This window comes from Conger conger, chromosome 4, assembly GCF_963514075.1.
Source record: "Conger conger chromosome 4, fConCon1.1, whole genome shotgun sequence".
NCBI lineage: Eukaryota > Metazoa > Chordata > Actinopteri > Anguilliformes > Congridae > Conger > Conger conger.
Window position 1 is genome coordinate 50,391,976 of NC_083763.1, and position 16,940 is coordinate 50,408,915.

General features: G+C 40.7%; 1 protein-coding gene across 1 annotated transcript in view; it reads right to left on the bottom strand.

Moving 5' to 3' along the window:
* tmx3b (thioredoxin related transmembrane protein 3b) overlaps positions 1-16,940 on the bottom strand; it is a 36,595-nt gene that overhangs the window by 18,685 nt on the left and 970 nt on the right. Inside the window, exons 3-9 of the mRNA XM_061240545.1 lie at positions 16,779-16,818; positions 16,157-16,280; positions 14,846-14,891; positions 13,209-13,289; positions 8,891-8,990; positions 7,599-7,676; positions 5,654-5,720 (exon numbers count right to left, since the gene is read on the bottom strand). Of these exons, the coding sequence (XP_061096529.1) occupies positions 5,654-5,720; positions 7,599-7,676; positions 8,891-8,990; positions 13,209-13,289; positions 14,846-14,891; positions 16,157-16,280; positions 16,779-16,818 (536 nt within the window). The remainder of the gene's footprint in view (positions 1-5,653; positions 5,721-7,598; positions 7,677-8,890; positions 8,991-13,208; positions 13,290-14,845; positions 14,892-16,156; positions 16,281-16,778; positions 16,819-16,940) is intronic.

Consider the following 16,940-nt stretch of genomic DNA (forward strand, 5'->3'; position numbering starts at 1 on the left):
GTTCAATATTCTGCCTTATCAGGGCAGGATGCAAAAAATGTCTCTCAGCGGTAGAGCGCTGAATTTGCCTTGTGAAATGTAAAGTGGAAGGAAACATTGATCGTTACACAGACGGGGGTTCGGTTGCCAACTCAAACACCACCTCTGCGAAATGACTCTGGACAGCAGGTGCTTTGGTTCATTTGATCAATGAATAGCCGTACCGGTCGTGCCTTTAAGGAATAATAGCCTTCAAGGAGCCAATGTCAATAGGCAGCATGCCTAAAATTGCAAAAATACAGTAAAGCCTTGCACAACTGCAGATTTCCACAATATCCCTTTTGAGGTTTTTTCCTCTTGTTTGTCAAGACGTGGGACAAATGGTTTCTCCCAGTGTTAGTAAAGTTTGAGGTTCTAGGACAAATTACACTCTGCGCAGTGTTGTAAGTATTCATTAGAAAAGGGCAAAGTTGTTTCTGAACAGCCCCCTGCTGACTCACTAGCCCCTGGCCTATTGTCCTTACAGTCCTGCAGAGTTCAGCGTGATCTCTGAAAAACCTTTTGAATTTGTTTCACAAAGAACAGCAAGTGGAAAATCAAAAATAGATCTGTTCAGACCAGTCCTTTTGTGCCTATAACCTTTGATTGATGCCCAAATACAGAAAACATGCAGTATAGCAAATAACCTCACAGATAATCTGACTGCATATGAATTAAAAAACTCAAAGCAAAGGTATCCAGAAAGGAGACAAAAATGTTGTTGGTCAAATTGGAGCAGTTTTCAAAACACCCCCCTTCACGTTTGCCATTCATTTGCTTTTCCCCATGCTGGGTGCAGTGAGCTGCAAATGGAACAAAATCTAAATAATTATATTCTGAATAGAAATTTTAATCTGGAAAATGCATGACCTTTACAAACCTGGAGTAGATGCATTTCAAGGGCCAATGAGGCATAATTTTCACAAAGCACCTGAATCTCAGAGAAGGTTTCGCCGTAATGTACTTTGCATCTTCTTGCAGCGGGTTGCAAAACAACCCAAGCTTGACAATATTGTGTCACGTTGAATTTACGCCACCTGGGCTACTCCATTTTGTCAGAGAGTCAAGCTCACTGGTATATCATAGTACATTTTAAAAAGATGTTTATACAAGATGGGAATACACAAGGTTTTTAATTTTATTTCTCTGCTCCGCTTAACAGCTGATCTTTCTAATCCATGTACATCAGATAGCTGAGTGCATGCTCTGCACATACAGTAGTGTGCAAAAATGTGGGCACCCCTGGTCAAAAAGCATTTTACAATTAATATCTACGTGAACAGAAGCGAAACTGACCTCTAAATGGTACAACGTTAAACATGATGTGTTTCTTCCCATTTTAAAGATTACATTGAGATTATATTTTATTTTTATATTTTATTATATTTTATTAAAGTTTCAAAACAATAAAAGAGGAAAAAGGCCCTGTGCATACGTTTGGGAACCCTGTCAGTTAGTACTTTGTAACTCCTTGGGCAACTATAACAGCTTGCAAATGTTTCCTGTGGCCAGCTAGGAGTCTTTCAATTCTTGCTTTTGGAATTTTCCCCCATTCTTCCTGGTAGAACACCTCTAGCTCAGAAATATTCTTCGGCCTATCTGCATGTATGGCATGTTTGAGATCTCTCCACAGATTTTCAGTAATATTCAAGTCTGGGGACTGTGGTGGCCATTCCAAAACCTTCATTTGTCTTTCCTGGAGGAACTTCATGGTTGATTTCAAGGTATGCTTCGGATCATTGTCAACGTCAATGTCTGGACAGACTTTTGAACATTAGCTTCCAGAATTTCTCGATATTTGGTGGCCTCCATTCTTCACTCCATTCTCCACTCGCACAATATTACCTGTACCCCCAGCTGCCACACAGCCCCAAAGCATAATGGACCCTTCACAGTTGGCAAGGTGTTCTTCTCTACAAAGGCTTCACCCTTCAACCTTCTTTGGTGGTGGCCAAAAAGTTCACTTTTGGTTTTGTAAGTCCAAAGCACATTGTTCCAAAAGACTTCAGGCTTCTCAGTGTTTTCTTTTGCATACTTCAGACACTTAATTTTGTGTTAAGGTCATTCTTTCTGGCAACTCTGCATTGTAGGTCTTTGTTGATTAAAATATTGATTTGATTTAGTTTAACTGTTTACCGCTCTTTATCATTATTATAAAATACTACCAAAGACTTCTGCACAGTACTGTAGCACTACAGTCATGAAATAGGATGGAGAATGTAATGTAATGAGAAGTACAATCATATCCGTACAGCAATTGCATGAACTGAATAGAGAAAGTTGTAGTAATCAAAGTAAAATAAATGTGATAAAACACAAATATGATATGATAGATTAGAGGAGCATGTGGTGTTGCGCATTTATTGTACCCCAGCAGTGAAATTACCCAAGACATAAACCTGTGGAACCACCTGGAATTATTCTCTTAACGGGTCTGCTTCTCCTACCACTATTCCACGCTACCGTCTAATACCACTGAGCTCTGGAGGGAAGGCGATAGGGGTTTGAGCCCCAAGTGCAGAGACACATTATGGAAAGTGGAGCAACAGGAAGCATAGCCATGTCGCAGCACTTCAACTTTTTTTATCAAGCTCCCTTTTCACTCTCCTCTCTATTTAATGGGCTTTTTATGACTTTGTTCCCTCTGGGCGACTACCGCATGCAAATGCCAGGCTCATATTCTTCCACCGATGGATGTTTAGCCCGATTCAGTCGCTCTCACAGTTCTGAGAGGGACATGAGACAGCCCTGGGATTACTACAGGACAATCTTGCTTCTAGCTGACATCTTCAACTGAATACAGGTACAGTAATCATGCAATGCTCTGGGCAGTGTGACAGCCAGTTAGACTTGATGCAGTACCGCATAAACAAAACTGGTTTGTAAATCGCCTCTTATTAATTATTTCCACCTACACAGCTCTAGTGCTGAAAGGCACTTGGAAATTTGGGAGGTATATTGTACAATATTGCAAGTTCAAAACTAAAACTAGTCTTACAGATGCCTGGTCATGCATTTATCAAGCAGCTATTAAGGACTGTAATATGAAGAATAATTCTCAACGGCGTATCCCACAGTATTATTGGTTGTTTGAAAGGCAACTTTAACGGTACATTTTATGTTATCGGTCTGCTACTTTTTTTGATCTATAAATGTGTATCAATTGTTTTAAGAAATGTACATTTAACAATCACTCTTCTATTTTCCTCTTCTTTATGAGAAATAAAAAACAGGTTTGCAGTCATTTCCTTTGACAACAACAGCAGCTGTGCCAAGTAAATGCAGAAATAAAATACTCCAGTGTGATTCAGTACAGCTTGATTAAACCGACTTGCAACCAGCCCCACTTCAGACTCCCCCAACACCACCCATTCTCCAATCGCTCGTCCTCCCTCCCCTCCCCCCGGTCGCCATGGCGGCGCGTAAAGGGCCGGACACGCTGCGCATCCGGGTTCTGGAAGACTCCGCGGAGAGCGCCGTGTTCGTGGTGCGGGTCTGCTGCCGGGACGTCTCTCTTCGCGGCTTCTGGAAGGGGAAGGTCCTCTTCCGCAACGGGCAGGTGGAGCAGGCTGATGCGCCCCGGCTTGTGGAGGGAGGCATGCTGGAGTTTGTGCTACGCGTGTTGCACCGCTCCCCCCGCGTCTCGAACTCCCATTACTGGAGCCCCTTCACGATGGCACTCTGCCTGGACGCCCTCTCCTTCCACTACCGCCTGGCTCACAGGTGGGTCTGGAGAGGCGATGTTCAGGGTGATAAGAGGGAGTTCACGCTGGTGCTCATGCGCTAGACTCAGCCAGACTCTTGCGGGGAGGTACAGGCGAATAATGACTTTGCTGTCACACCGTTACTTGGTCGCTCAAATGGCACAGTGTAAAGGGCAGTTCGTATTCCGGCAAGTGTCGCCCCACTGAAATTGCTGCCCAAGCTGGTGTGTGCCTTTCTTGTGCTAGGTCGGGACTGACGGACTGTAGAAATGTTTGCCAGAACTTTCTCTCCATATCTGTGGCCATCCAAGCATTATCTCTGGGAATGGATTGACCTCCCAGGAAAACGTCTTATCAGGAGCTTGCAACAAAGACACATTTGTTCTATATGTTAACAATGCTTCCATGCCGTCCAAGAATGTTAAAAAGCTAGGACTATAAATGTCATGCAGCTATTAATTGACTATTATATACTTTCTACCGTTTTGGGACCAGAGTACTTAGGCTCTTGGGGGTTTTTTCCCCACAAAAGAAGCAGCTTGGTTAATATCCCTTTCTCACGCAAAGAGCAAGCCACTGCCCAGTTCTCACGTGATCTTCCATGGATCATTCGGCATCTCAAGCCAGATCATTCAACCCATGCTCCAGTATGTGGGCGGCCTGTAGCGTAGTAGTTAAGGCAAATGACTGGAATATGCAAGGTCGGTGGTTCTAATCCCGGTGTAGCCACAATAAGATCCACACAGCCATTGGGCCCTTGAGCAAGGCCCTTAACCCTGCATCGCTCCAAGGGAGGACTGTCTCCTGCTTAGTCTTAATGTCTGGTTGAGCCACAGGTCTGGTCTCAACTGGACTTAAATATGAGCACTGAATCTAAGTTCTGGGGATGGACTCTTGACAATTTCACCTTTGGTGGGAAGACTCTCCAGACATAAGGACTGGTTTTCACCAATGCTCAACCCAGTAACACCACAGAAACTGACTTTGAATTTGACCAACCTCTGAAGTTGGTCAACATGGCTTCTCTGAAATGCGCTGATGGCCAGCCTGCTAAACCCACATTACTGCTTTATGTTATTCAGCCAATGTGCCCATAAAGAGTGAAGCCACAACAATGGCCAAGGAGTTATAAACTGTACTGTATTACATTACATTACATTACATTATTGGCATTTGGCGGACGCTCTTATCCAGAGCGACGTACAGTTGATTAGACTAAGCAGGAGACAATTCTCCCCTGGAGCAATGCAGGGTTAAGGGCCCAACGGCTGTGTGGATCTTATTGTGGCTACACCGGGATTAGAACCACCGACATTGCATGTCCCAGTCATTCACCTTAACCACTACGCTACAGGCCAACCCTGTATAAGGACACAAGAGCAGTATGTAGTGAGCCATGAGAGAGAACTGTTCTCGTCTAGGGATTAAAAAATAAATAAGTACACAACAAAAGAGGGAGAAAAGAAACGGCATGCTTTTCAAGTTGTTAATGCCCACAACTTGAAAATGCATTCTACAGTGAAGAATTCGGATAAGAAAACATGAAGGGCAAAATCTCTGAACTGAATAAAACGGTCCAAGAAAGTTTAACGGACTTATTTTTCCATTGATTGTCATTTATTGAAATGTCAGAAAGGTCACAAATGCAATTTTGCCTCTTGAGAGGTGTCAGCACTCTTCAGCAGCATCAACAAGAACACAATGAATGGAAAAGTACAAATTCATGTGCAGGCACACTCTTTTCTGCAAGTGTACCACACCGGAAATTAATGTACACAATTAAACAACCAAGATACAATAAATGCTGCGCCTATGGCAAATATTCCTATAATATTGTATCCTTCAGAACTCTGAATAGCTCTTCTGAATAGCTTACCACATCCAAGCAATCACTACAGCACAAATTAGATTAAATCAAACCACTCACTCACCATCATAAGTAAAGTAGGCGCCATCCTTGAAGACGACAACTGCTGGAAGCTCAGGTATTGTAACTTCCTGAAAGCACATAAATCATTCAATAAATACATGTTTAGCCTTTAGTTGGGGGAAAAAACGATCAACTTGTCAAAATTACCAAGCTGGAAATATCTGTGGCTAAATCACTGCTGATTCAACCCATAAACGAAGCGTTAATAACCGGCTGCATCAGTCTCGCTTTTTGCCGGCATGATGACTGCACAGATTGGATGGTGCACTGGGTGAGAAACAGAGGCTGGCGGCACGCGTTTCAGAGAACACACGCAATATATTTCCCACAAATTAATGCACCGAGCCGGTCGCAGCTGTGGGATGAGCGTAAAAAAAGCACTTAGCCATTCAAAATAAGCCTTTAAAAATGTTATTAAAAAATATGAAAATATCAAATTGGCCATTTCGGGAAAAAAAAAAACAAGAAAAATTAAGAACTAGTCTTCCACAGAAGTTCTGAATAATACTTCAGTCCAGAAAAACAGACGGGTGTTCTACTTTGGGAGGTTTGACTAGGATAACATGCAATTTCAGGCAATTCAAACAATTCTGAGACAACTGGCCAGAAAAACTTGCCATTCAGACCAGCGTGCCAACTTCATTTCATTGACAATAGTCTGTAGTGAGAGGAAAAGGACACTGTGGCAAATTGTAACCAGTAGAGTACCTTATTGAGGCCTCTGGTTTGCACCATTTGTTCCAGTCAAACCCCAAAACCTCCCTATCAAAATTGTACCCAGCCCTCCATTGCTGGCATGAATTCTGGACCGTCATGCGTGATCACTGGGTTTACAGTTGTTCAATCAGCAAACCGTAGGCGGCCAAATTGTGAGTTCAAATCAACAGCCGTCAGTGTCTTGGCACAATCAAGTTGTGTGGCTCCCATGCCTGAGAAGGATCAATTTATTTTCCCTCCCCCAAAGCAATCAGTAAAGAAGATTCTGTCCCAAAAATCTGAGTTACCTGCGAGGTATCAGTGAACGAATCAAGCACGTTTCTGAGTGGAAGGGGTTGATAAAGCGTTCAGCTTTTCCCACTGCTGATGACATTTTAGATGCTTTAAAGCAAGTCCTTATCAATGACCTTTAAACGGATCAATGGTAATATCACATTCCACAACGTTTCATTTTAAAATGGCTAAACCTCCACTGTATTTTCCTGACTCTATCCATGCTGATAGCTTTTATAGTGAAGTATTGACCAAATGACAGCAGGCAAGCTTTTACAACAAAAGTGTGAGTTCCTGACCTTAATTAGGAACTAATATATTTGTGAGAGAAACTGTTTCACCAAAGATACAAACGTTCAATAGTGTTTGCTTTAGCCAATAGAAAATGTTGTGAAAAATGTTGCCAAGAACCCTTGCTGTTAATATATTCTCTCCTGACATCTGTGGCTGTGAAAACAAGAAAAAAAAAGAAAGAATAGCACTTCATAAAGAAAAAAAATAAAACATTCACACAACCTTGACAAAGCACATTATTGGATTTCTTACCCTTTGAAAAACTGAGCTCAGTTATGTGACAAACAGAACACAAAAAAACAAATGAATGCTTCTAAACACTGACACATACATTACCAGGAGGGTATAATTCTTTTTTTACAATATGCTTCTCAGCAAAACATCAGTATTTAATTGCCTAAATTCAGAAATACTCACTCACACTCGACATTCATTTACAGATTTGTCATCTTCCATCTCTGCTCACCAAGGCTCCTAATGTCGAATGTCAACTAAAGTCAAATCTGTTCTTTTCAAAAAGGTCCCTTTTCTCTTCGCGGAAGATGAAGGTCAGTTATGAAAAGAAATGTTAAGAGGAGAAAGATGAGAGCCCGCCTTCCTCTTCCAGGTCACCTTAGGGGAAAGCACCTTGGCAGTAATGAATTCAGAGCGCTTGACCTCACCTTCGGCAAGACATCCTCAGAAGCAGCGAAGAAGTAGGTGTAGACTATGAGTTCAGAGGCCACCTCCATGTACTTCTCCTGGAAGGGTAAGAGGGAGAGCGTTGAGCGAGGTCAGGTCTCGGCTGTTCCATTCCTCACTCAACACCTCTCAAATTCAGACAAGTGGGTCAGAATGAAGCAATGGAAAAACAAATGAAATCTGTCTGAAATGTCTTGCAGCTTATTTCCCTTCTACACACTCGCAAGCTAATGTCGACACCACGGCAGGGCTGCCCAACCCTGTTCCTGCAGATCTACTGTCCGGAAGGTTGGAGTGAAAACCTACAGGATGGTAGATCTCCAGGAACAGGGTGTGGCAGCCCTACTCTACACCATGCATATGCAGAGAAGAGCAAAGGAATACTAGCAAACATAAGCAAGATGACCCGGCAATAAGCTAGGATGACGCTCACCCACTGTTAGTGTTACATTAACATTAAGTTGAGATCAAGACTAATCCATCCCTGAAATATTCAAGATGAAAAAGACCACCATGTTCTTACACATGCGCCAGTCAGAATTAGTCTGTGATCAGTTGAAAAGTACATTTGATCCTACATCCTACGATGTAGACACAGAACAGCCCCTGGGAGAGAGAACACATTTTCCCATTTTCAGATTCCGCATTAGACTTGCAACAAAATGCCGAATGAAAAAAAAAAAAAAAAAAGAGATTGTTGGGCCCGAGGTGATCCCAGAAGCAGGTATTTAAAATTACAAAAAGGTTTTTCACAATCCCACACCTTCACACATCGCTTCCTCCCTTTAATGCGATGTTAAATCCCTTTCTTGCCCTGAATGTGAATCCCTGCCTAATATAATGTAATAAAACTCTAAATACGGCCATAATCTAATCTAAAAAGGTTCTCCCGGCACATAGACCGTGTAGCGGCTGTTTGCTCGACTGTCAGAGAACACAAATTGGCTCTTTTTTTAGTGCCCAACAGCGTATACTTTTATTACACAACTACAAGAACAAACCAGCATTATATTTCAGCCCTTCTTCTTATGGGTCATTGCTTGACAAACAGTCAAAGCTCACACAATGCTGTAACCAGCACCACATTGGTAGAGAAGCACTGTGGCACAACAGACATTCTGGAGCACATCAAACCCGTGATAAAGCAGCATATGAAGGAGGTGTACTGTAGTTAAAACGGTAGACAGTAATCTCTTAACAATCGTGTACGTATCAATCGTACTCCTGTGTTTTAATTGACCTACTGAATGTTCCAGAAGCTGCAGCTGCATACCTTGAGGGGTGAGTCCCGGCCAACATAAACAAAAAGTATGTTGTGTCGTCTCATGACATGGTCAAACATCTGCTTGCTTGGGAGAGATCGGACTGCTGGCCTATAAAGAAAACGCACACAAAAGAAATCTCTGACGAGGGTTCTATTCTGTTCCTCTGTGTCCTTTAAATGAAATATGTGTAGCTCAGATTGTTGAAAACAGCCGATTTATTGTGCATGGCATGAGACCGTTTCTTATCTAAAGAACGACCAACCGAACGGCGTAATCTTGGGAAGAGTGAAAACTGGAAGACATGATGTTCGTCAAACACTTGAGATGCCTTTGCCTGGAGACAGACAGTGCGGAGCGATTTGTACAAACCCAGCACCATCTAGTGGAGACACTGAGAACATCAAGGCAAACGGAGCACTTTCACCCACCAGCTTGAGACAAATTGAAGTCAGGTCGAGTAATAAATCTTGTACATTTTCCAGGCAGAAACGGCATTTCAGAGAGCGGGATTGCCCAGAAGTGGACAGTTACAGGGCTGGAAGTGCTCTATGGGGGAAAGGCTGCCTTTGCTGAAAGCCTCAAGGACAGTACAGATTTCCACAGGATTTATGTTCACTCCATCCCATCTAATCCTACTTCACCCTCATCAGCAATCATCTTTTCAGTGTCAACATTGGAATCCAGTTGAACCGTTGGGGGTGATATGCAGTACTGAGTTTCGGGCACACGTTACAGAGCATGCATTTATTTACTCAAGGCACATACAGGTGTCAAAATGCAGGGAGAAATACACACTCATGTAAAAAAAAATATATATATGAAAAAACAAAGATAAGAAATAAAAATAAGAAAAATGTACATGAAAATGCTCAGTATTTAATCACTTACACCACAGAAAATGGAGTAATGAACTCAGAGAAGCAGGAGATATTGATGTGGTACACTAATGACCTGATTAGTATGGTGAAATATGAAATGCGTGTATGTGTGTGTGTGTGTGTGTGTGTGTGTGTGTAAGGGGGAGGGGGGCTCTAGCGGGATGAATGGTAATGAAAAAGCGAGGAACAAGATTAAACTGTGATAAAGCTGTCATTATTCCTGCATCATCATCATCTGTACATGACATTTTATCTAGCAGACGCTTTCATCCAAATTCTCACCCACTGTGATTCAGTCAACCCCCCTGCCCTGTCGAAGCAGACCCTAACCGGGGCTCAAAGCCAGGGGGCTGGAATTCAGCGTAAGCCCTCTAATTCCCCGAACACTGCCTGGGATAAGCCGGAGGAAGGGTGAGACCGAATTAGCGGCCTGCTAATGGACTTTATGGAACGTGCACGTCTGGACGACCAGACGGAGAGCAGAACCTCTTCCTCGTCTGGCAGTGACCTAATTTCACCTGGAGAAAATGTTTTACGGTTTTGATACAAATTAAACAACTTCTTTCTTTCCAGTATTTGCACATAATCAGTGCATTCTTTAGATGATGGCATTCTCTTGGTCTAATGCATGAGCAATGAGCATATAATTGTCAGTTATTTATTATATTCAGAAATGTAAATTCTGATGAGCATTCAAAATGTCAACAGTTGGCTGTGCAGATAATTTAAGTTTTAATTGAAATACCAAATTACCAATGTGAAAGTAAATGTACTACATAATGCCATCCGAATGGTTTTTGCAAAGAAAATATCCAATTCAACACAGCATATCTTACTGACTATTCCTAAAGACTAGCTAAGGGATTAGGAACAGTTTTTAAAGAATGAGTAACAAGTCTAAGCAAATTTAATTTGCTACAATCCAACAATCAATTGCCTGTAACGAGCCCGTGTATTTCATTCAAACAGATTAAGAGAAATTATATAGCAACAACAATACGTACAAGTAAGGAATGACCATTTAAATTATATCATTATGACTAATTACTTATTCATTAAAAACTGCCTTACTGTTGTAAATGTAAGAGGGTTTGCACTGAACAGAAGGCACCATGGATGACTCAATAAATATGCCAGCTAGTAGGAATGGCATGCTCTTTTCATCCTATACATACTTGTTTTTGAATGCACGGGAGACAGCATCTTAGCCATTGTAATCTCCCTTTATTAACAATCCTAAAATTTCCTGCCTTGTCTGAAAACTGCAATTACAAAAAGCTAGTTAAGAATAACAACTTCTAGTCCTGTTGTTCGGAATTATCGATCCACTCAAATCTCCTTTTTTAAGTAACAAATAAACTACAAAAGAAAAATAGCTACAGTAAATGACTGCATTCTCACTAAAAACAACATTTCCAAGGAGTTCCCGCGTCTGGCTTTCATTTTTCAGTCACAGAAAGACACAGACTGCGCCTTTCACAGGCCTATGCAGAGAGCTTAAGACATGATTTCATGACCACAGTAGTAGGCTTGACAAGTGTAATATCCGGCTTTAAGGATTCGGATTCTCAAAACAAAAAAACCCACTGAACTGAATTTAGTTCAAAATGGCACTTTCAGAAGACGAACTAGAGAGACCATAGGCTACATTCTCCTAAACTCCCCTCTCTGCATTGGCTCTCACAGAGTTTTATAATTGATATTTAAAAGTCTTATTATTGGTTTGTAATGCACGAATAGACTCAAGAACAATATACACTTTAACAGATTATGTTCCCTTAACACCAGTGACATTATGGAGGCACCAAAAAAGAAAATTAAAAGCAAGCTGAAAACTCACTTTTAAGAGGTTTGATTTCATTATTTGTAATAAATGCCTTGTTTTTTCATCATAATTATTATTACTATTACTAACAGTGTACTACAGGTGGCAAATCAAATGCTCAAAGACTTTTCACATTCCGTTTTCATGTGATATAGGCTATATTACATTATACTATATTATATCGTGATATTTCATATCACTAAATGCAAGATCAAAAATACTGCAGATGTCGGTTTAACAGAAAAACATTTCCAAAGAAAATTTGCAATACCACCACCATGGAGCCAAATAAAATAGATTTTATCCAAGCATTTCTGTCTCCTTTTCTGTTGGCAGAAAGGAAACAAAGAAACACACAGAAATTCTCAGGGCCAAGCACAAGGCCCAGGAACTCTATATCTATTTACATAGAACATTTCAGAATGTGTGAATTAATATGCTAGTGTTCAAAACGTCTAAACATTTGCTGTCTCTACTGCTTTAAGACAAGACAATACATTTACATTACAAATTAAATTAAGAATAAAAGTCATCAGAAGAACTGCTTGCAGTAGCCATATTTCTCCAGCAATTGTAACTTGCCAGTATTATTGCCTATGATACATGGCTAGCTCAAGCAATTGTTTTGATGACTTTCATGAAGAATGCAATTTAATGTGTGATTTTGATGAAGACACTAGTCCCAAGTTTCAAGCCCAAGTACACCAACAGAGAAGGCAAAGCAACAACATTTAGCCTCTTCATCGACCTCTAAAAAGTTGTCGTACTTAATACTACACCTAAGAAACTTTCTGTTGTTCAGAATCTTTCAGCCGTTTTAGAAAGTTTCTTCTCTAGTGCAGTATTCAATTGAAAGAATAAAAAAGCAAAACTGAACAAGGAGGGCAGTATTGCATTTAAGTAACAGTTGGATAATGGTATGTAGCTAACAGCTAGCTTGACAGATAGCTAGCTGGTCAGACTAGTGTTTAAGCAGTAGATAGCAGGTTTAGATACCTTGATATTCATTAGAAAACCAAGATAGCGAGCAAACCTGTAGCCTATTGAACAATTGCCCCCGCTACATTTTTAAATGACACAGGTCTAAAGCAGTATGCTCTTTAACTAAATGGATCAGAAAAAGAAAGCGTATTTTATAACCATTCCTTCTCATCTGTGATGCAGAGCACAGCAAGTAAGGTATCTAAAAACCACAGACACCTTTGTTTTTTAGCCCGAGGGATCAATTGAGGGATTTTATCAAGGATCCGCTGTGACAAGAGCCATGTTTTTGATGCAGAACACCGCAAATAAGGTATCTAAAAACCACAGAAACATTTGTTTTTTTAACCCAAGGGATCAATTGAGGGACTTTTTATCAAGGATCAATAAAATACACTAACAATTTATTTGGGCAAAGCTCTCTTTTCAATCACTTTTATAGTAGTACAAAGTTTGATTCACGAGAGTCATCTGTGCACACTAAACTTGTACTGTGTTCCCAAAATGAAAAGGGAAGCCGAATGTCCCAAGGTGAAGAGATGTAGGGAAAGACTGATGGTATAACTGAAGAAAGAGAAGCAAATAACTGGACAGTCCTTTGGAAAAAGAAACAAACCAGTCACTTAAAACAAACTCCCTTACCCTGCTACTCTGTTGGCAAACTCAATGATGTCATCCTTGGTCCTGGGCCCTTTGTAGTTGTAGGTTAGCTCCCCCTTTAATCTATGTCAGCAAAGGGAGAGAGACGGAAGGAAAAAGAAGTAGAATAGGAATTTGAATCAAAGGGTATTTTCTAATTGCACTGTAACTGAAACGGATGGCATCCTTCCTCCTCCAAACCACTGGAAACATACCTGGGTACAAGTTTTCCTCATGACTCATTTGCCACAAAATGTTTGTCGTTCACCAAAAGGTGCAAAATTGGTAGTCTTGGTCTGACAGTAGTTGCCAAAAAGCTAACCGTGAGGCAGAATAGGGCTCTGTGCAGTTACACAGTGCCCAATTAGTGGGGCAAGCCAGTGTTTTTTCCATTTGGCCTTGGCAGCCTTGGTATGCTAGTTTGTAGTTGTATTCTTCAAGGGCTCAAATTGTATTTATGTGGTCATGCTAGGACTTGGAATCGTACTTTCCTCTAGGGTCCTCATCACACTTGTCCCTGGGTTCGATTTGCACGCCATTGTACGTCGCTCTGGATAAGAGCATCTGCCAAATGCCTGTAATGTAATGCAACTATGACATATGACACGTGTCTGTGTTTTTTTTTCCCATTCAACAGCGAGAATTAAAAGACAGTTAGGGTCAGCGGTTCCCTAAGGGAAGGGGTGCCCTGTGCTACTGCTGCCGTTGCTGTCGTTACAGGTAGACCCTCGTGGCTTACAAATCCATCAAGGACTGTTGTCTCGGGTTACAGCAGTACACAAGCGGTCTATTTTGATGAACCAGGATGAAAATGGAAGCCTTTCTCAAAGGCTTTATTACTCAATTACCCCATGACAATACTTTATGAACCACACCGGTATTATTCAACACCTGTCAAGTGTTGAGCACAGTGATGCAAAAATGATCTGGTTACAACTACGGAATTAGACCATAACAACTAATGACTTCATGGCAGAACATTGTGTCCCATCTTTTCAGTCAGGGTTTAGTCAGAGCGACAATAAAACACTTGATATGATAACCTTTCTGAAGAAAGGTATATAGCTTTTGTGGAATTTCAATGTCTACGGCATCTAGTACTATCTTAAGTTTTATTTTGTACTGCTTATTTGTTATTTTTACATTACAAGGCATTTAGCAGACATTCTTATCCAGAGCGATGTACAATGAATAATACATTTGAGATGTATTATGCTCCAAGTTGTCCTGTAATAATAATAATTATTATTATTATTGCAAATGAAATTAGATCTCTATTTCACTTCCCATTTAGCTTTAACACTTAAATCCCAGAGCTGCAAGGTGCAAGCATCCACAGAGACCAGGTTATTAAACCACATATGTGCAGGCTATTGCATAATACTCAGGTTTAACAGGGCTTAATAACATCAACAGAACAGCAACAAATAACAGGCAACAAACTGCGTAGCACAAACATAGAACCATACAAGTAGTCTCTCACTGATGTTAGTTTGAATTTATTCTCATAATTAAAAAAGGAATCGATACAACAAGCCAACATGACCCAAATTAAATCTTGTGACCAGTTTTGTCGCCACCACCGGTGATTATTTATTTTAAAATAATCATATTCTTACAGCTAATGTATAAATACTTACAGTTTTATTGTTGGGTAGCCCCTCACTCCAAACTCTGAGGCAACACCTAGAAATGAGGAAAAGTAGAAATTTGACACATTCATTGTGTATAAACCTCAGAATTGTCAATGTTTTTTCTTCATGCTTAGCCATCCTAGTATCTGTAATATTCTGCTTATATCTAACAGATTACATTTAACAGCCAAATAAGACTGAGATATAATTCTGTAATATTTGGTTGTCCCTGAAGGATTGTAACTCCCAGAACATTACACATTTTGAATACTTAGTGTTCTCACTGTTATAGGGTTTCATGCCAATTGCTCAGCCTTTTGCCTGAAAGTTCAGCAGCAATAAAGTGAAATGATCTTGGATTAAGATGCACAGAAATTATTATCATGAGACAAGTGGACTCAATGGACTGTGAAGGTGTTCCCTAACACTAGGCAAATAACCATGGAAAGCATTTTCCATTTGTGCTCCATTTGACCATTGTTTACACTCAAGATTAATCACAGTAAAAACCCTAAATATTTAATATTCCACTTAGTGGATTTATTGAAGGCAAAAAATGTAAGAATGTGTTAAGTTGCTTCTATGTGAACCATATTCTGTGTCAGGCACAGAGGTGCTAGAAAGACAGAACGTCTCTCAGGGTCTTGGAGGTGGAGCTTTACCTAGCACTTAGGTTGACTTGAGAGGATTTAGAATTACAGAAGACAAAAAACAGGATGATCCAATGCAATGTTGTCCAAGATAAAAATTAACCTTGTTATCTCACAGAAAGTACAATTAAAGGATTTGCACAGGAAAATCTCCCACAAGCAGAACTTCACAACTCCCTAGCCAAAACTAAAGCCAATTCTCAATTACCTATTAGAGAGAATTATACCAATTTAACCAAATCAGTCCCACTAATGCCATCAGTTACTGCAAGCCATACCCAGTAACTGTATTTTAGACATACGCAATCCTGTGACAGTCATGACTAGACACCTTAAGATGTCCATAATCTTAAATTCTTAAGTAGCTACTTCTTAAAACAACTGAGAATGTTACAGATACTCCTGCGAGCCTAACCGGCCCCCCATTCCATAGCAAATTATATAAATGCATGTTTATGTTCAAGCAAAACTGCAGGGTTACGTCTTTAACATAAGATACTTGAACATTTGTTTCAAATTAAAAAAATGAATCCTGCAAGCCTACAAATAAAAAAATAATTTAATGAATTCTGGAAAGAAACCACCCAAGGAACGTATTCCCTATTGTTACTTATCCTCTTCCTCTGGAAGAACAGAAATGTTGCCATTGTGTTAAACAAAGACTTACCAGCGAAGGCAGTCGCGTCGATCTTGCCCACGCGAACAGGTGATCCAGATCCCTTCAGCTCTGCCCCCACTTCCTGCCACACAGGCTCCAGCTTCTTGCAGTATCCGCACCAAGGTGCATAGAACTGCAACACATAACCAACTCGCACTGAACGGAAACAGCTTTCACTGTAGTCGGAATATCCATCTTGTCTGTGTCGCCATAGACTATGTTTGTGTATCTGTAGGGTCTTTCAGTAAATCTGCAGGTCTCTGCACTACATGAATCTACATATTTATTGGTTCCAGCCCACTTTGATCCTTGAGTGCCCATTTAGCCATCAGCCTGTCATGCATGTCTGTCTGTCTGTTCACCTGCCAGTCTACTTCTTTGTATTGGTCAGGCCGGCTCACCCAGGCAGACATCAGTCTAAACTGTTATCAGTGCCAACTGGACAGCTGGCTTTGCAAAGCGCCTAGTCTATGACAGGGAATAAACGCGGTATGCATGACTTCTCTTATCCTAAACACACAGAGCAGCCAGCAGTCACTTCCGTTTGGGATGAACTGAACTACAGGGCCGGAGTAAATGCGCGGTGTGCTTATCCAGATAGCTGGGTCATCAATAAGTGTACAGTACTTACATCCACTAGCCACACGTCATCCATCCTGCTATCCTTAAACCTGCAATGGAAAAATATTATGTTAAATAATGGCTTAAATTTGGAAATATGAAGTGAGAAGAAAACATTGTATTAGTATTGCTCATGCAGAGTAAATTTACTGTAACACTTGCTGATTGTTAC